Here is a 16,526-nt window from a genome sequence, read left to right as displayed (position 1 = left end):
CGACTGGCATCTAGTGGGGAGTGGCTATGGATATTTCTAAACATCCTATAACACAAGGGGCTACCCCACACAAGAAAGACTTGTCAGGCCCAAAGTGTCAACAGTGCTGAGGTTGATAAGCCATTGGAAGTTTCTGAGTAGGGAAAAGACAAGACTGAGGGGAAGTATATGAAGCCTTATTTCTACCACTTCTTCAAAACACCTCCAATTCCAGCCACAGCAAAAGGACCTCTCGATTCTATAATATACTCACTCATGTATTCAGTCATTCAGCAAACATTTATTGAGTGTCTAGCTGGTTTTCTAGGCACAGAGCGAAGGATGCCAAGTAGAAAGTACCCCTGACTTTACAGAGACATGTGTGCCCGTGCCTGATTGTGTCTTATCTACCGAAGTGTGTGACTGGTGTTTTCAACAGAGGTAAGGTTAGGGGAGTTATTTCTGTGTCTTCCTGACCTTCCCTTTTGACTCATCTCTCCCTTGGCAAATCTTTTTCCTCTTTTAAATACTAGTTCAAATGACAACGTCACATGCAAACTGGGTAAAAAGACACCTCTCTCAACTTTCCCAGCCCTTCTTCTGGATTCCCAACACACTCTACCTCATGCCCTGTCAGTGCCCACCATTGCCACACTGCAGGCCCATCATGTCTGCTGTGGCTCTCCTATCTGCTTCTTCGTCCTTTCCACTACCTGGCTGCTCCTGCAGGTAAGGCACCCAGAGGTTAAGTCATTTTGTGTGCTGAGCGCTTAGTACAGTGCCTGTCACAACTCAGGAACAGTGTTTGATTGATTTAACAAATTAATGCAGAACGAATTAGTGAGGGGAGGAAAATAGAGGAATGGAGTCCACATCGGAAGGTGATGTAATATTCCAGGTGTTAGGGACAGAGTCTAAATTAAACTAAGGGCAGGGAAAGCTGATGGAAGAGACATTTCAAGGGCAGGACCCAAAGAACTTGGTGATGTGCAGGAAGTGACAGATACTGATAGTCAGAAAGTCACTGGGAAAGTTTTTGTGAAGATCAAAACTAGACTGTAAGGGCTTAAGGGGAAAAAAAGGATAACAACAATGCAATGAAAAAAATGGGCATAATATTTAAGCAAATTAATCATTTTTTTAAGCAAAATGGAAGCAGCTAGAAAAGATAAGAGAATAAAGTTATTTTTCAAGACAGTGAGTGGTTGGAGAAAGCCAAAGTACAAAAGACTCAGAGAAGGAACTGTGGGCAAAGGAAGCCATGGGGAGGTGAGGATTAATGATGCTTGAGCTAAGGGTATACCAAGAGCGTAAGATCCCTTAGGCGATATAGGAAAGGGATTTAGGATGGCCTCCCCCAAATTCTCTTGGATTCAGATGATACACAGATTTCTTTAGAAAAGAAGGTTGTACAAAGCATTTTAATATGTTATGTGCACCTGAACACAATTTTTATGCCTTTGTAATAATCTCTAACATTTATACAGCACTTACTTTGAGCCAGTTTCACTCTGAGTGCCTACACATACTAACTCATTTAATTCTTACAATAACTCTGACATAGACACTATTAGCATTCTAGTTTTCCTGAAGTACAGAGATGAAATACTATGGCTGCAGACCTGGCAAGTGGTATTGCTGGGAAATGGGTCCAGGCTGACTAATTTTAGTAGTTTTCTCAACCACTTGCTTTTACAAATTCTTAAATACAACGTATGAATGAAATAGTAAACAATGAGTTCAGTTTGGTGGGAAACTTCTTAATTCTTGTTCCTTAAAATTAAATACCTCTAAGCTAAATTCTAAATTTACCCTGTTATTTCACACGGAAAAGCTATAAACAAGAACCTTCTATTCTACTCGGAAGCCCTCTCATTTTGCTGCTTTTTATTTTGCCATTATGTAATGAAAATTTCTTCCAAAGGCAGGAAAAAAAAAGGGCACTTATAAAGCTAAGTATATACTTAACTCTTCCTAACATCTGCAAGTCTATTTTTAACTTGGAAAATGGCAAAATCAAAATGCCATCTTGAATTTTAATTCTAAATTGAGTCACGACCTTAACATAATTTAGCCGTTTCTTACCATAAATTACTACTTGTTACCTGATAAGCACGACCATACCCAATTTTGCTATTACCCATAATTTGAACAATAAAGCAAAAATAAAGCTCTTCCTGCTCCCTTTCCCCACCAATATTCTTGGTGTAGCTGTATTATTTTTATTCTTTTTATTTCTCGTTTGCTAATATATATAATTAAGCAGAAATTCAGGGTCATAGGCCGTTTCAATTGTAAAATGTCAGACATGTAAAAGGTCGTGTTAATCATCACTCAATCTGTAATAATTTCTTCTCTTTGTTTCAATCATTACTAACAACCTTGCTCCATGGGAACCACTGCTAAGACTGTAACATATGAAAGAGTTTCCCAGCAGCCTGACAACGTGTTCTCTGGTGACCCCAAATAAAGCAGCTCGTTTACATTTTTGCATTCATTAATGTATTTAGCTAAAGCTCTAAGTCAGAGGTTTTAAATGACTTAATAGCAGAATGCTTTTTTCAAGCAAAATCTTACATGGGAATCTATCTGTGAAAAACAACTAAAATATTTCATTAGTATACATTTTATAGGTTCAAATTTATACTTTTTCCTATTAGAAATTAACCAATTAAAACAACACAGTGGTGTTCAACCTGATGCTAACATTTAGCAAATACGTACTTGGCTATTTATATTTCTTTATTAGAGGTTTCAAATTTAAATCAAATAGTTGTAGACCTTCTGGATCATCCCTCTTTTGCAGAGTTAAAAAAAAATCTCTATTCTAAATCAAAGTTATCATGCCCAGAAGACATCATACCTGTGACCTGTGCTTGCGATTACAATCTTATCGCCTGGTTTCCAAGTTACTGCTTCTTGTAAAATCAAAATCCTTTCCCCCGCCTTTGCTGTATGAGCCAGACGAGTCCAGATCACAGAAACAGGTAGACCTGGAGCCAACGGACAAACTGAGTCTTTCTTTCTTTTTTTTTTTTAATTTTTAAATCAGTGTTTATTTATTTTTGAGAGAGAGAAAGATTCACAAAGCGCAAGTAGGGGAGGGGCAGAGAAAGAGGGAGACACAGAATCCAAAGCAGGTTCCAGGCTCTGAGCTGTCAGCACAGAGCCTGACATGGGGCTTGAACTCACGGACCATGAGATCATGACCTGAGTTGAAGTCGGATGCTCAACCAACTGAGGCACCCAGGTGCCCCCAGACTGAGTATGTCTAAAGACGTGTTTTCTTGCATAGTGAGAGCTTTATGTATTTTTCATATTTGCCTGGATTGAATCAACTTTGGAAAGGTTCATTTTACCTTGGCATTTTATACCTTTCTCAAAAAAGAAAAAGAAATATTTGGAATGCTTGCTTTATAAAAGTAACAATTACATTATGATAACATGTGTGGGTCTATAAAACTAAAAATCATCCTTCTCCAATGATATACTCCATTTAAAACAATCATCTTTATAAAAACACAATATAAATGTGATTTGATACTATTGTTAAAACAGGCAGCAGCCTATTACCTTTGCCATTGTTGATATAAATTGCTTATATTGATAATCTAGAGACAAATGAAATGTGTAAACTTCTGAAAATTACATTATTTATTTAGCACAATGCAGGGTGACAGTTATTATCATAATAGGGATTGTGTTTATACATTCTAAATTTATGAAAGAAACAGATTATTGCAACATAGAAAACTTTAACATAAAAAGGATTCACACCATGCTTCCTTTAAATAAGTAAGCCTGATACCTCAAACATGATCATAATCATTTTTATTTGCTGGTAATTTTCCAGAATATAGTCATATAGAAGTACAACTATAAACTTATATTTTAGAAAGAGCCCATTTTAAAATACAAACATTAGAAGTTACAATCTTCTGCTTCCAGACTTAATGCTTTGTATATAGACAAATGAAAGCAGTAATAATCACTATGTACTCTGGTAGGTGCTGAAATAGGCAAAAGGTGTTGTGGGAACACATACAAAGGAAGAAGCAGAACGGTGTAGAGAAGATCCAGAATGGTGTCCCCAGGAGTGACTTGGGTTGTGAGTCTTGGTAGTAGGAAGGGCTGACCTGCCCTGGATAAGGGGAAGGCAGAGATAAAGAGGAACAAAGAGGGGACATGTAAAGACAGGAGAAGCTTGGCAAGTTTTCCTTTAGAGAGTTGTCAGGAGGGTTATCCCTTGTTTCCTGCCTAGTATCTCCTGGACCAATTCCCTGAGCCCTTTTGGCTGCCCTACCATGCAGATCCAGGATTCCCTCTCGCACAGCCAGAGTTTTGGTGCCATATACTGGGAGCTCAGGAGATCGCAGGTGCCCATGCAAGGTAATGACCGCCCTGTGTTGAAACGGGGATGCTTCTGTCCCAATCTGCAAGGGATTTCACAGGCATCATTCGGAAAGTTAAGTCAATATCCACAGTTTTAACCACTTAAAAAGTAACCCTTTCTTTTGAGAAATTGATTGCTCGGTTGTTAGTATCTTTCTTCCAGAAGATAAACCTTACATTTTCTAGTCAGATCTTTGGAAAGTATACTGATTGACTTTAGCCACATTTCAGAGCTATTATTTTTTTCTGTTCTATTTAAAATTTGGCTCTATGATAGTATGCTATTCTCTTCCCATTAAAAGCACAAGAACACTCTGGAAGACATTTTCCCAAAAAGGGGATTTTACACTAGTAATGGAGACCTACATAAAGATAAACTTGTGAGGGCTTGTTATAATTAACCATCCATTTTACAAGTGGTATTTTACAAAGAGATGGAAAGAGGTTAGCAAGGATTCCATATCAGGTTCTCTCGTATACCTGAAGAATGCCTCCGTCTGTAATTAGAATATTTTCTGCCTGGAGTTCAATGTCAGCTTCATCAAATATTAGAGTTCCACCTGTGAACCATACAATTTTGAAATATAACAAAGGAATTATTAAAAGCTATTTATCAAATTACACATAAAATTTTAATTTCTTATTCTTTTTTTAATGTTTATTTATTTTTGAGAGAAAGAGCGGGCATGTGCGTGAGTGGGGCAAGGACAGAGAGAGAAGGAGCAGAGGAAGCAGGCTCTGTGCTGATAGCAGAGAGCCCAATGCAGGGCTCAAACTCACAAACCGTGACATCATGACCGGAGCCAAAGTCAGACACTTAACGGACTGAGCCAGCCCTAATTTCTTATTCTTATCTGCTATCACTATGCATGTCACTTTAACTCCAGCTTTTTAGCAATATAAAATACAAAAATTTCAGACAAGACCCAAGAGTTGATGGAAAATTAAATCCCTAGACAGATTATTTTCCTTTGACCACTGTTATTTTCTATGCTTTTAAATAGTGCAGCTACATGTTCTATAAACACAAGTCTTCAAAATATAAATTAAGGCCAAAAACAATTAAAATTAGGGGTACATGGGTGGCTCAGTCAGTCGAGCGCCCAGCTCTTGATTTCAGCTCAGGTCATGATCCCAGGGTCATGGGATTGAGCCCTGCACTGGGCTCCATGCTGAGCATGTATTCTGCTTAAGATTCTCTTTCTCTCTCCCTCTGCCCCTCTCTTCTGCTTGTGTTCTCTTTCTCTAAAAAAAAAAAAAAAAAAAAAAAAAGAAAGAAAGAAAGAAAAGAAAAGAAAAAGAAAAAAAAAGTTAAGTTAAACTAAAAATTAAAGAAAAGCGCTTTTTATAGAAATCATTACAATGCTGACATTAGCTCTGAACTCCTATCCACTAATTTGCACCAGCAACACCTATAGCCTGATTAGCATTATGAAAGAATGTGCTGAGATATATTTTTATGAGACTGATGTAAATTTGTGAACAGTAAAACTTTACTTGTCCAAAGGTCCAAGAGTTAATAACTTCAAATACTTGAAACACACTATTATCCTGGAAGTTAAAACAAAAACAAAATACAAAGGTTTTTGAGCAGCTAAAGCCATTATGGCAAAGTTGATACCTGAAAGCCCAAAACATTTTACTTTCACCAAACATTGTTGCTTTTACATGCAGTTGTAACAGTTCTGGTTATTTCCTCCTCTGTACTAATGGAATATAAAGAAGCAGAGAGAAGCCCAAGTACAACGAAAGTAGTTTGAAAGACAAAGGTGAGAGTCACAACCTGGCACCCAATGGGAGTTGGGGTGGTCATTTAGCATAGAATTTAGCAAATCTCTCTGATTTTATAACCCCTGGGGCCCACTATACCAGGCCTTTTCTGAATGGGAAATACCTTTTACTATTGTGATTCACCACATGTGGAGAGGCATAGGCACATGCACATACATTATTATTGAAACAAAAGTTTCACAAAACAACATTTAACTTTAGAAGGTGCTTACCCATAAGAAGGCAAGACACTCTGATATTTTCCATTCCATTTCATCAAAAGATTATGGTTACAACACACTAAATAACAGCATACCACAAATGGATTATAATGTTCAATTTAAAGAACACAGTATTCCATATTGTATTAAAAACATCATACCACTATAAATATTCATAATCATGAGTTTTAATTAAATTTTATTCACAGAAATATTCCATAGACAGAATCTAATAAGCAGGTTGTCAGAAATTTACCCTGAATAAGCAACATTTTCAGAATAGGTGTATTTTGATCCAGCAAAATTGTCTGTCCTTTTGTAATAACAACTAGAGACCCTTCCTCGGGGGGAGATTTTCCTCCCCATGAGAAGTTGGAAGACCAGGCATCGACATACAGGAAGTCAGCATCATCCTGTAATAAAATACGAGAAGCTTTTAAATACAGACGTTTTATCAGAATGATTCATTCAACTTCTCAAACAAGAAGGAACCTAAACCAGGAAACATTTTCATTTGTTACAAAGTATAATCTACCTGATTTTTTTTATTTTTTATTTTTATTTTTTTAATTTTTTTTTAACGTTTATTTATTTTTGAGACAGAGAGAGAGCATGAACGGGGGGGAGGGTCAGAGAGAGAGGGAGACACAGAATCTGAAACAGCCTCCAGGCTCTGAGAGGTCAGCACAGAGCCTGACACGGGGCTTGAACTCACGGACCGCGAGATCACGACCTGAGCTGAAGTCGGACACTTAACCGACTGAGCCACCCAGGCGCCCCTACCTGATTTTTTTTTAAAGTTTTAAGTGTTTATTTATTTTTGAGAAAGAGACAGAGACAGAGCGCAAGCAGGGAAGGGGCAGAGAGAGGAGACACAGAATCTGAAGCAGGCTCCAGGCTCTGAGCTGTCAGCACAGAGCCCAGTGCGGGGCTTAAACTAACAGACTGTGAGATCATGAGCTGAAGTCAGACACTTAACTGACTGAGCCACTCAAGTGCCCCAAGTCTAATCTACTTTAAATATGTCACAGCTGTCTGTCGGTTTATTTCACAATAATTATAAAGTGAAAAATCAATTACCAATTAGCCTACAATCCAGAATAAGTAAAAACCTGAAATCATAAAATATTAATAACAAGCAACAAAAACATGTTACTTTAAATTTAGCATAGTTACATTTCAGTTATTTTTTGGAGACATTAACAGAGTACAAAGTCCATTAACAATTATGTCATCTCCCATAATGTTTTCTATTTCTCCTTTCTCTTCTACTTTTCTATTACTGTCATTAGTACTATACTCAACAGCACCTTTACCAGTTTGGCCATGCCATTGCTCCTGATGTTGACGTTAACTGGAGCCCACCCTGAAGGGGTGTGGGCATTTGTCACACAGATGATATACGTCTTGTTGGAATACTCAACATCACATTTGGCTTCAGCTATGGTGATGTGAACATCCTGCATATTTTCACTGTAAAGAAAAAAGGGGACAAACAAAACACTGACTTTCTTCCCTCAAATTTCTAGGTAACATTTTCAAACCCTATTAATGATATGCACTACTGCAAAAATAATGATCTTACTCTATGATCCATCAAAGTGCAGACTGACACTTTTTTCAATAGCAAGTCTTCAAACTATGTGTTAAGAAAAAAAGTAAACAGAGATTAAGAAGACAGGACATAAAGCTGCTGTACAAATTAGCAGGCATTCCAGTGCTGGGAGAAAAATTGCCTGGGTTCAATTTATTGAAAGAATCCATGTTGGTCTCTAAAGAGCCACTTTTGGTAAAGACTTTCAGGGATCCTTTTGTTTATGTGATTATTTTCACTAAAGTCAAAGACTTCAGAATTTAATATCCATGTAAAAATTCAAGTCCAAGGTCTTGAGAAATTAAGTACTTGAGAAATTAAAATTGCCTTCTATGATGTAAATGATCTGCGGTTTTGAAGTCAGCCTTATCCACTTGAAGAATAATGACAGTGCAGTATATAAATCTGAGCCAAATAATGAATATGTTTAGGAAGAAGGAATCCGGCCACTTACAATGAAATGGACATGATGGAAGACATGTTTCATCAACTCAGTGAAGCAGATCATGGTTGGTGATGAGATAGTGGGGGAAACATAACAAGATGTGATTTATACTTGGGGTCTGACTAGGATTTAGGGCAAGTTATTTAACCTAATTTCAGTCTCCTAGCCATAAAATGGGATAAAAATATCTAAGATGGTAAGGCAGGAAGTTTCTGTGGGGTAGGAAGGTGCCTGACATGGAGTAAGTAGTTGATAAATGTTGGCTATTAGTACTAGGATGTGCCTCAAGCATGACTTCTGAGCAGATGGGTACACATTACGTGAGTATTTTAAGCACTGTCCTTGCATAGGAGAAAGGAAGAGTGATGCCTTGAGCTTATACACACCGATGTATGTGTGTGTGAAGACAGTACCTGAAGCCTGATCCCGTGATCGCAAGTCTGGTGCCCCCTGCTGTACTGCCTCTCTTGGGAGATAGTTCCGTGATGAGTGGAGTCAGTGACATGGCATACATAAAAGGGGTCGTGGACTGTGACAAATCCTTCCCATTGACCACACTCACTTCACAGGCTTGCTCAGGTCCTCTGCCTATGAGAAGAGGATCGAACTGAGGACAGTTCTGCCATCAGGCCCTTATTCATTTCCAAAACTCTCATTTTCAATAACATCTTCCTTTTCCTGTAATCACTTCCAATATACACAGGCTATTTTTCAATTAATAAGGATCTCTAGCAATAGCCAAAAAATGTCAAAATTCATGCATGTAGTCAAAGAGAAAACCCCTTAGACCCTTTCCTGGAGACTCTTACTGTAGATGATGGTACAAACCTCCCTGTGGTTTCCAGCCCTAGAGGATGCGACACCACAAATCAGAGCAGGAAGGGAGGGAGAACTGGTAAGACACACAGGCTGAGAGCAGCAAGGACTGACAGCTGGAAGTGAGCTAAGAGACAGAAAGAACACAGACACCTGGTACGAAAGTGTACAAAGAAGCAGAGCTGGCATCAAGACAGCCCCAAAAACCTCGACAAATCTTGACAGCACTGTTGCATTAAAAAAAAATCAGCATATAAACTGATGTTGAAATGATAAATAAGCTCATTCATAAAAGTGTTATATTTTCTTCAATATTCTTTGTTTAAGAAGTCAGGGGTGCCTGGGTGGCTCAGTTGGTTAAGTGTCCAACTTCGGCTCAGGTCATGATTTCATGTTTCATGGGTTTGAGCCCCACGTCTGTCTCTGTGCTGACAGCTCAGAGCCTGAAGCCTGCTTCGGATTCTGTGTCTCCCTCTCTCTTTGCCCCTCCCCCACTTGGACTCTGTCTGAGTCTGTCTCCCTCTGTCTCTCAAAAATAAACATTTTTTAAAAAGTCAGAGAAGAAGTAAAAATGTTTATAAAGACTTCCTCAAATTTTGTTAATTTTTTTAAATGTGTATAAACCATATTTTTTATTCACCTAGAGCATTCCTTTTGTTTCATCTTAAATTTCACTGGATAATTAAAATGTGTTGTGTACTTAAAATACCAGATGTTTAAACTTCACAATAATACGATAACCCAAGAATTAGGGTTAATAATATTTCCACTTAATAGATGCATGAACTGAAATAGAGTTCAGTTACTTAACTGAGGTGACACAGTAAGTGGAAAAATGAAATTCAGGGGCTCCTGGGAGCCCGGGCTCTTAACCACCAAATAAAAATAAATAAGAGTAATAATAATAACAACAGCAAATCACATCTCATGTTTCAGATATCATTCCATCCACTTTACATACATTAACTTATTAAACCTTACAATAATAAAGTAGGAAAATGTGATTATTCTCAGTTTACAGATGAGAAAACTGAGGCACAGAGTAGTTGAATAACCTGCCCAAAGACACAGCTTGGGTTTGAATCTCGGCAATGCATTATCACGGTTTACACTCATAACCATTATACTTTCCTATCTTTAACGGAAATCTAACAGTTCAATAGGAATTAAAAATGTGTTCTCCATTAGGCATGCTCAGTTTACCTGATAAACTGAAAAACCACAATTTATTATAAACAATTTAATCTAGCCCAAAGGTCATGAGTCTTGAAAGACATATAAACCTAGAAAACAAAGTTCTACAGAAATTGTTTAAAATGAGGACAGTCAGAGGCGCCTGGGTGGCTCAGTTGGTTGAGCGTCCAACTTCGGCTCAGGTCATGATCTCACAGTTTGTGAGTTTGAGCCCCACGTCGAGCTCTGTGCTGACAGCTCGGAGCCTGGAGTCTGCTTCGAATTTTGTGTCTCCTTCTCTCTCTGTCCCTTCCCCACTCATGCTCTGTCCCTCTCTGTCTCTCAAAAATGAATAAATGTTAAAAAAATTTTTAAAAGAAATTTTTTAAATGAGGACAGTCATAAAGGTGATTCAATTGCCTCCAAATCTTAGAAGAAGAAATTTAGACTCTGATTTCTTTAACATTAGCCATTTCTCAGAGACTGCCACTCTTTTTTCTGACTACTTACCATTATTACGTGGAGTTTTACATAATAGTGTTGTGTAATTGGATTTAAGCCTGTCAACTGCACATTCTGAGCCACACACTAATATAGTTGAGGTCTGTGGATTAAACCCAGTGCCTGTCACAGTCATGGTCTGACCACCACCAAAGCTCCCTAATAAAGAAAAATAAAAGGGAAAAACACAGCTAATGAAATGAAAACCTCCTCTGTGTACATATTTCAAAACCTGAAATGGAAGTAAATTATAATAAATGAAATGATTCTTAGAACTGAAATTATATAGTATATATTATATTAATGCAACAGAATTCCTTTTGATGGTATTAATTTAAAACCTTTACTGAGTAAACATTACATCCTGTCATTTATTTCAACTACTTCTAGGAACTAAAATTTTATTTACCAGAGATGTCAAAAGGAATTTCAGAGTAGTCAAAACATAAATGCAAAATTACTATTTAATTAAGAGTACCTTGATTATACTTTCTTTAACCACTAAAATAATTTTCAAATAGAAAAAAATATTTATGTATTCGTAATTATAGGTCAGTGACGTCTAAATATGATTTTATAAAATTATGTTAACACTAAGAGAAATATAGGCAGTAAATGAATATTTTGAAGTGATTCATTGATACATGCACATGTTTATTTGATGGATAAACCAAACTATCTTCAATGCGTTATAGGAACTACGAATCTTAGCAGTGTTTAAAGAATATTTTTTTAAATAAGATTAAGTGTTTACTGAAACAATATAAAATATTTTTAGGTTCCTACACATTCATGGCTACCTTGGCTTGGATGAATATTCTGAATAGTAAGTGGGTACTCGAATACAACTGTGGACACAGCAAAGCCTTTTGTCTCATGATGCATCATGACAGGATAGGTGCCACCAGCATGATCTCCAATGATGCACTGCAATACACTATCATTGACCATGGTTACATTACACTGGATGTTGTTTATCATCACGGAAATTTCCAAGATATCAATACCAAAATTAGATCCAGTGATTTGAATTTGGGTTCCTGGTGGACCTTTAAAAAAAAAAAAAAGAAAACAATATATCCAGTACTTATATATGCATTGAAAGATATACTTAATTACTTCCATAAACAAAATAATATCCAGTATTTTAAAGCTTAAAAAATATTAACAAAATACAAAGTTTGGCTATACCATATATTATAATCTATAGTATATTTACTATAAATTATCTCAACATTCATTATTTTCCAGCACATTGTTATTCTGCTATTGTTAATGTTAATTCAGGCTACTGCAGAAGAGGGGAAGAGAGAAGAAAAAGATTTAGAATTAAGAAGTATGAATGCCTGGGGCACCTGGGTGGCTCAGTGGGTTAAGTGTCTGACTCTTGATTTCGGCTTAGGCCATGATCTTGTGCTTCATGGATTCAAGAACCACGTCAGGCTTTGCACTGACAGTGTGGAACCTGCTTGGAATTCTCTCTCTCCCTTTCTCTCTGTCCCTCCCCTGATCATGCTTTCTCTCTCTCTCTCTCTCTCTTTCTCTCTCTCTCTCAAAATAAAAAAAAAAGTATGAATGTCTGAGCAGGGTGGTGAGTTGGAGTATATCTTATGAATGAGGCGTAGAATTTTTTATTTTTAGTACTTTCCTGATATTGGCAACTCTTTTGAGGATGGATTATTTTTCTTAATTTAAATATTTTCAATATATATACTTGATAAACAAATTATGATAGGTAAGATAGTAAATACAGAAACAAGGAATTAATTTAAAGAATTATAGATGAATGTTGATGCCTTGAATAAATGCACAAAGAACAAAGTACTTCAATCCTTCTTCCTTTTCACAAAAATGCATTAAGGGCATTAAACACATGGAATTTTTCATAGTTCATCCAAATGAATGCCTTCATATTTAAAGAATAAGTGAATAGATATTAACCAACATAACTTGTTACACATAGAGTCATCAAATAGTAGGCTGATTTTAATTCAAGTAGTAATGGTAAAAATGGCCATATAACTGACCATAGTAAAGACCACTGACATTTAAATGGTCATTTTAAAGACCACAGAAATTAATAAGATCTTTCATGTTAGGAACAGTTTTAAGATACAAGCCAAAAAAATGATTTTTTAGTCTTAAATTTTTAATTTTGTCTAGCATTTTCACCTTTCAAATGGAAGTGTTGTTCTAAGTTTGATCTATTGCCTATCTCTTTGGTAAATAAAGCAGCTCAGTTCTCCCTTGTCTGCAAGTTCCATAACTTCAAATACATTGCTTGAAAGAGACATTCAGGGGTGTCTGGGTGGGTCAGTATGTTAAGAGTCTGACTCTTGATTTTGACTCAGGTCATGATCTCAGGGTTCCAAGAGTTTGAGCCCTGTGCTGCTTGGGATTCTCTCTCTCCCTCTCTCTCTGCCTCTCTCCTTCTCTCTCTCTCTCTCTCTCTCTCTCTCTCTCTCTCTCTCAAAATCAATAAACTTTATTTTTAATTTTTAAATTTTTATTTTATGTTTTATTTATTTTTGAGAGAGCACAACTGGGGGAGGGGCAGAGAGAGAAAGACAGAGGATTCGAAGCAGGCTGTGCACTGACCACAGAGAGTCTGATGCAGGGCTTCAATTTACGAACCATGAGATCATGACCTGAGCCAAAGTCAGACTCAACCGACTGAGCCCGGCAGGTGTCCCTAAATAAACCTTTTTTTTTTTTTTTTTTTTTAAAGAAGGATACACTCAGGCAAAAAGATGGAACAGAAATGGCTCACAGAAATACAAACACATGCCAATATCCAATTCATCATTTGCAATGATTACAAATACATGGGGAAATGTATGTTATTGCTATATTAATGTTCACTTTAAAAAAAATTCCTAAATGAGAAAACTTAATGTATCAAAGAAAATTTCACTAGCAAACTTCTCGAAGGGAGAGAATACATCTTACCCAAACCTGGCACATTTTCTGGTAATATAAACTTAAAAAGATTATTTTTAAATAGCCTTTTAAAAGGGTAACATTTAGGGGTGCCTGGGCGGCTCAGTCAGTTGAGCGTCCAACTTTGGCTCAGGTCATGATCTCGCGGTTTGTGAGTTCGAGCCCCGCGTCGGGCTCTGTGCTGACAACCCAGAGCCTGGAGCCTGCTTCAGATTCTGTGTCTCCCTCTCTCTCTGCCCCTCCCCTGCTCATGCTCTGTCTCTGTCTCTCAAAAATAAATAAATGTAAAAAAAAATTTTTTTAAGGCTAACATTTAATTATTTTCTTATTAAAGTTGCCATTCTAAGTTACATTTTATGAATGAATTTATTTAACCTTATCAGGTAGGTACTTGCATGTATAAGGAAACTAATATTTAAAAAAAATTTGTCCAAAGTTGTATTACTATAAATTAGAAGAACCAAGATTTGAACCTAGGCATCAAGGCCATGTTCTCACCTTTACACTATAGCTGCCTCTCCAGAATTCATTATGTAGATGATAAGCATTCCAACACCTTGATTATCAGAAACAGCATAGAATAATGACAAAAAAAAATTAAGAAGACATCTCAATCTATTCTTAGCTTAGAAAAATGAGTTATGCTAAATCCTTATGCAAATCTTATTTCATAATATTTTTTCCATCTGAATGGGCCAATTACCTTCTTAAAAAGTACTCTGTTGAGTTAATAAGTTAGTATTCAATTGTAGCTTCATGGAAACAAGATACATAGAAAAAGTCTCAATGTTTAGTAAGATCACCTACCCCTGAATTTTAACAGTTGTTTCTTGTGCCATACCAGCATTAATGACGTAAATTATCAATTCAACTCCTAGATACCCATCTATTTCTTCCTCATTTTGAAATTCAGGTCATGTTAATGGGGATTTTGTTTCAAAATAGAAGTTGGAATTTGACTAAAAATTTCATCATAAGAATGTGCAAAAAATAATCACAAAACGGAAACTACACAGAACTCAAATCCCATGTATTAATTGAGTTAAGTGGATTGTCTAAGAACACATCTTAATAATCACAGATAAACATTATTCCATTTCTACACTAGTAAATATTACTGATAATATCATATCAAGACAATAAAAGGAAGGCATTGGAGTACCTGTCCTTGGATCAATTTCTCTGAGAAGCGGAGTATCCTCCAAGGTGTATGTAAATGACAGAGGTGGATAAGCAACTGTATTAACGGAGATCTTCACATCGACCCTCCCAACCATCCCTGCTGGGGTACTGCAGGAGACTTCACTGGAGTTGACAGAAATAATTTCACAAGGTTCATCCCCAACAGTGACTGTGGTGTTGCCTGGATAGAAGCCATTTCCTGTGATCACCAAAGGAGTTCCACCAGCAATGCTTCCAGAAATGGGTGTGACAGATGCAACTGCTGGGCTGCTAACAGTAAGGTTCCCCAGAGCCACACCTTTACTTCCCACCACAACACTAAGAGGATGAAGTCCAGCTGGGAGAGGACTCACCAGCACGGTGATGTTATTGTCATTAACATCTATTGCTCTGACCTGTTGGTTTCCAATGAAAACAGCAATGTCTTCCAAGGCAGTGCCAAAACCGTCTCCTTCAATAAGAACTTCTCCAGGTCCTTTGATGGAGTTTGGGAGGATTCTTGTTATGAAAGCAGTGATACTTTCTGAGTATGAAAAGCTGCAGTTCCCCTGACACTGGGCAGGCACTCCATGTATTAGAAGATCCACTTTCACTAGCTGTTGGGGAGCGGGAGATGTTTCACACTCAATGGCTGTGTAATTTACAGACAGAACTCTACATGGCAAATGACCCATAAAGACTTCTGCACCTGCAGAAGAAACCGCAAATCCAGAGCCTTTTATGGTCACTCTGGTCATTCCGCTAGTTGATCCTGCATTTGGCAGCACCATGTCGATGTTTGGCAAAAGTACAAAACGCCCATCAGATTCACTGGACAGCGTATTGAGAGCAGTGCCCAGGTTGTAGACAGTTAATGTGACAATTTCCCTGATGCCAACGTCCATTGAGTTTTGAGGGTCGATATGACAAATAATGGAATTATCACTACTTTCTTCTACAATACAGGGGTAGCTACCAATCGTAACCTGAAAGTAAGATGAATATGGAAACAAGTCAATACATTACTCTGGAGTGAACTTAAATTTTATATTAACAGCAACTGAATTTTAAAAATTTAATCGTGTGCAAACTTTTTTCCTCATAAAACTGATTTGGGGGGCTGATTAAAGCATCTCTTGGATCAATCTTAAAACTAAATTATGACCATACATGAATGGTCATAGCTACATTATTCATAATAGCCAAAAAGGTGAAAACAATCTAAATGCCCATAAATGATAAATGGATAAATACAATGTGTATACTATATAATGGGATATTATTCAGCCATAAAAAGGAATGAAGCACTGATAAACATAGTATATAACATTGAAGAACCTTGAAAACATTACACTAAGTGAATAAAGCTGGTCACAAATGACCACATTATTATTTATACATTCTATTTTATTATTATTGTCATTCTATTATTTATACATTACTCAATTATTTATAAGAAAGGTCGAGAATAGGGAAATCCATAAAGACAGAAAATAGATAATGGTTGTTTGGGGCTAGAAGGGTTGGAGAGGTT

General features: G+C 36.9%; 1 protein-coding gene across 4 annotated transcripts in view; it reads right to left on the bottom strand.

The window, feature by feature from the left end:
• Window positions 1-16,526, bottom strand: part of PKHD1L1 (PKHD1 like 1) — a 159,335-nt gene that overhangs the window by 73,212 nt on the left and 69,597 nt on the right. For 3 of the 4 annotated variants that reach the window (XM_078441749.2, XM_078441751.2, XM_078441752.2), the window contains exons 38-46: window positions 14,994-15,978; window positions 11,692-11,940; window positions 10,901-11,050; window positions 8,815-8,989; window positions 7,673-7,835; window positions 6,619-6,775; window positions 4,852-4,931; window positions 4,283-4,412; window positions 2,843-2,972 (exon numbers count right to left, since the gene is read on the bottom strand). In XM_078441749.2, coding sequence (XP_078297875.2) covers window positions 2,843-2,972; window positions 4,283-4,412; window positions 4,852-4,931; window positions 6,619-6,775; window positions 7,673-7,835; window positions 8,815-8,989; window positions 10,901-11,050; window positions 11,692-11,940; window positions 14,994-15,978 — 2,219 coding nt within the window. The remainder of the gene's footprint in view (window positions 1-2,842; window positions 2,973-4,282; window positions 4,413-4,851; window positions 4,932-6,618; window positions 6,776-7,672; window positions 7,836-8,814; window positions 8,990-10,900; window positions 11,051-11,691; window positions 11,941-14,993; window positions 15,979-16,526) is intronic. The other variant, XM_078441750.2, reaches the window with a different exon arrangement.

The sequence above is a fragment of the Panthera onca genome, chromosome F2 (assembly GCF_046562875.1).
Source record: "Panthera onca isolate mPanOnc1 chromosome F2, mPanOnc1 haplotype 2, whole genome shotgun sequence".
In the NCBI taxonomy this organism is placed as follows: domain Eukaryota; kingdom Metazoa; phylum Chordata; class Mammalia; order Carnivora; family Felidae; genus Panthera; species Panthera onca.
Note: the sequence above shows the minus strand (reverse complement) of the source record. Positions and strands in the feature narration are given on the sequence as shown.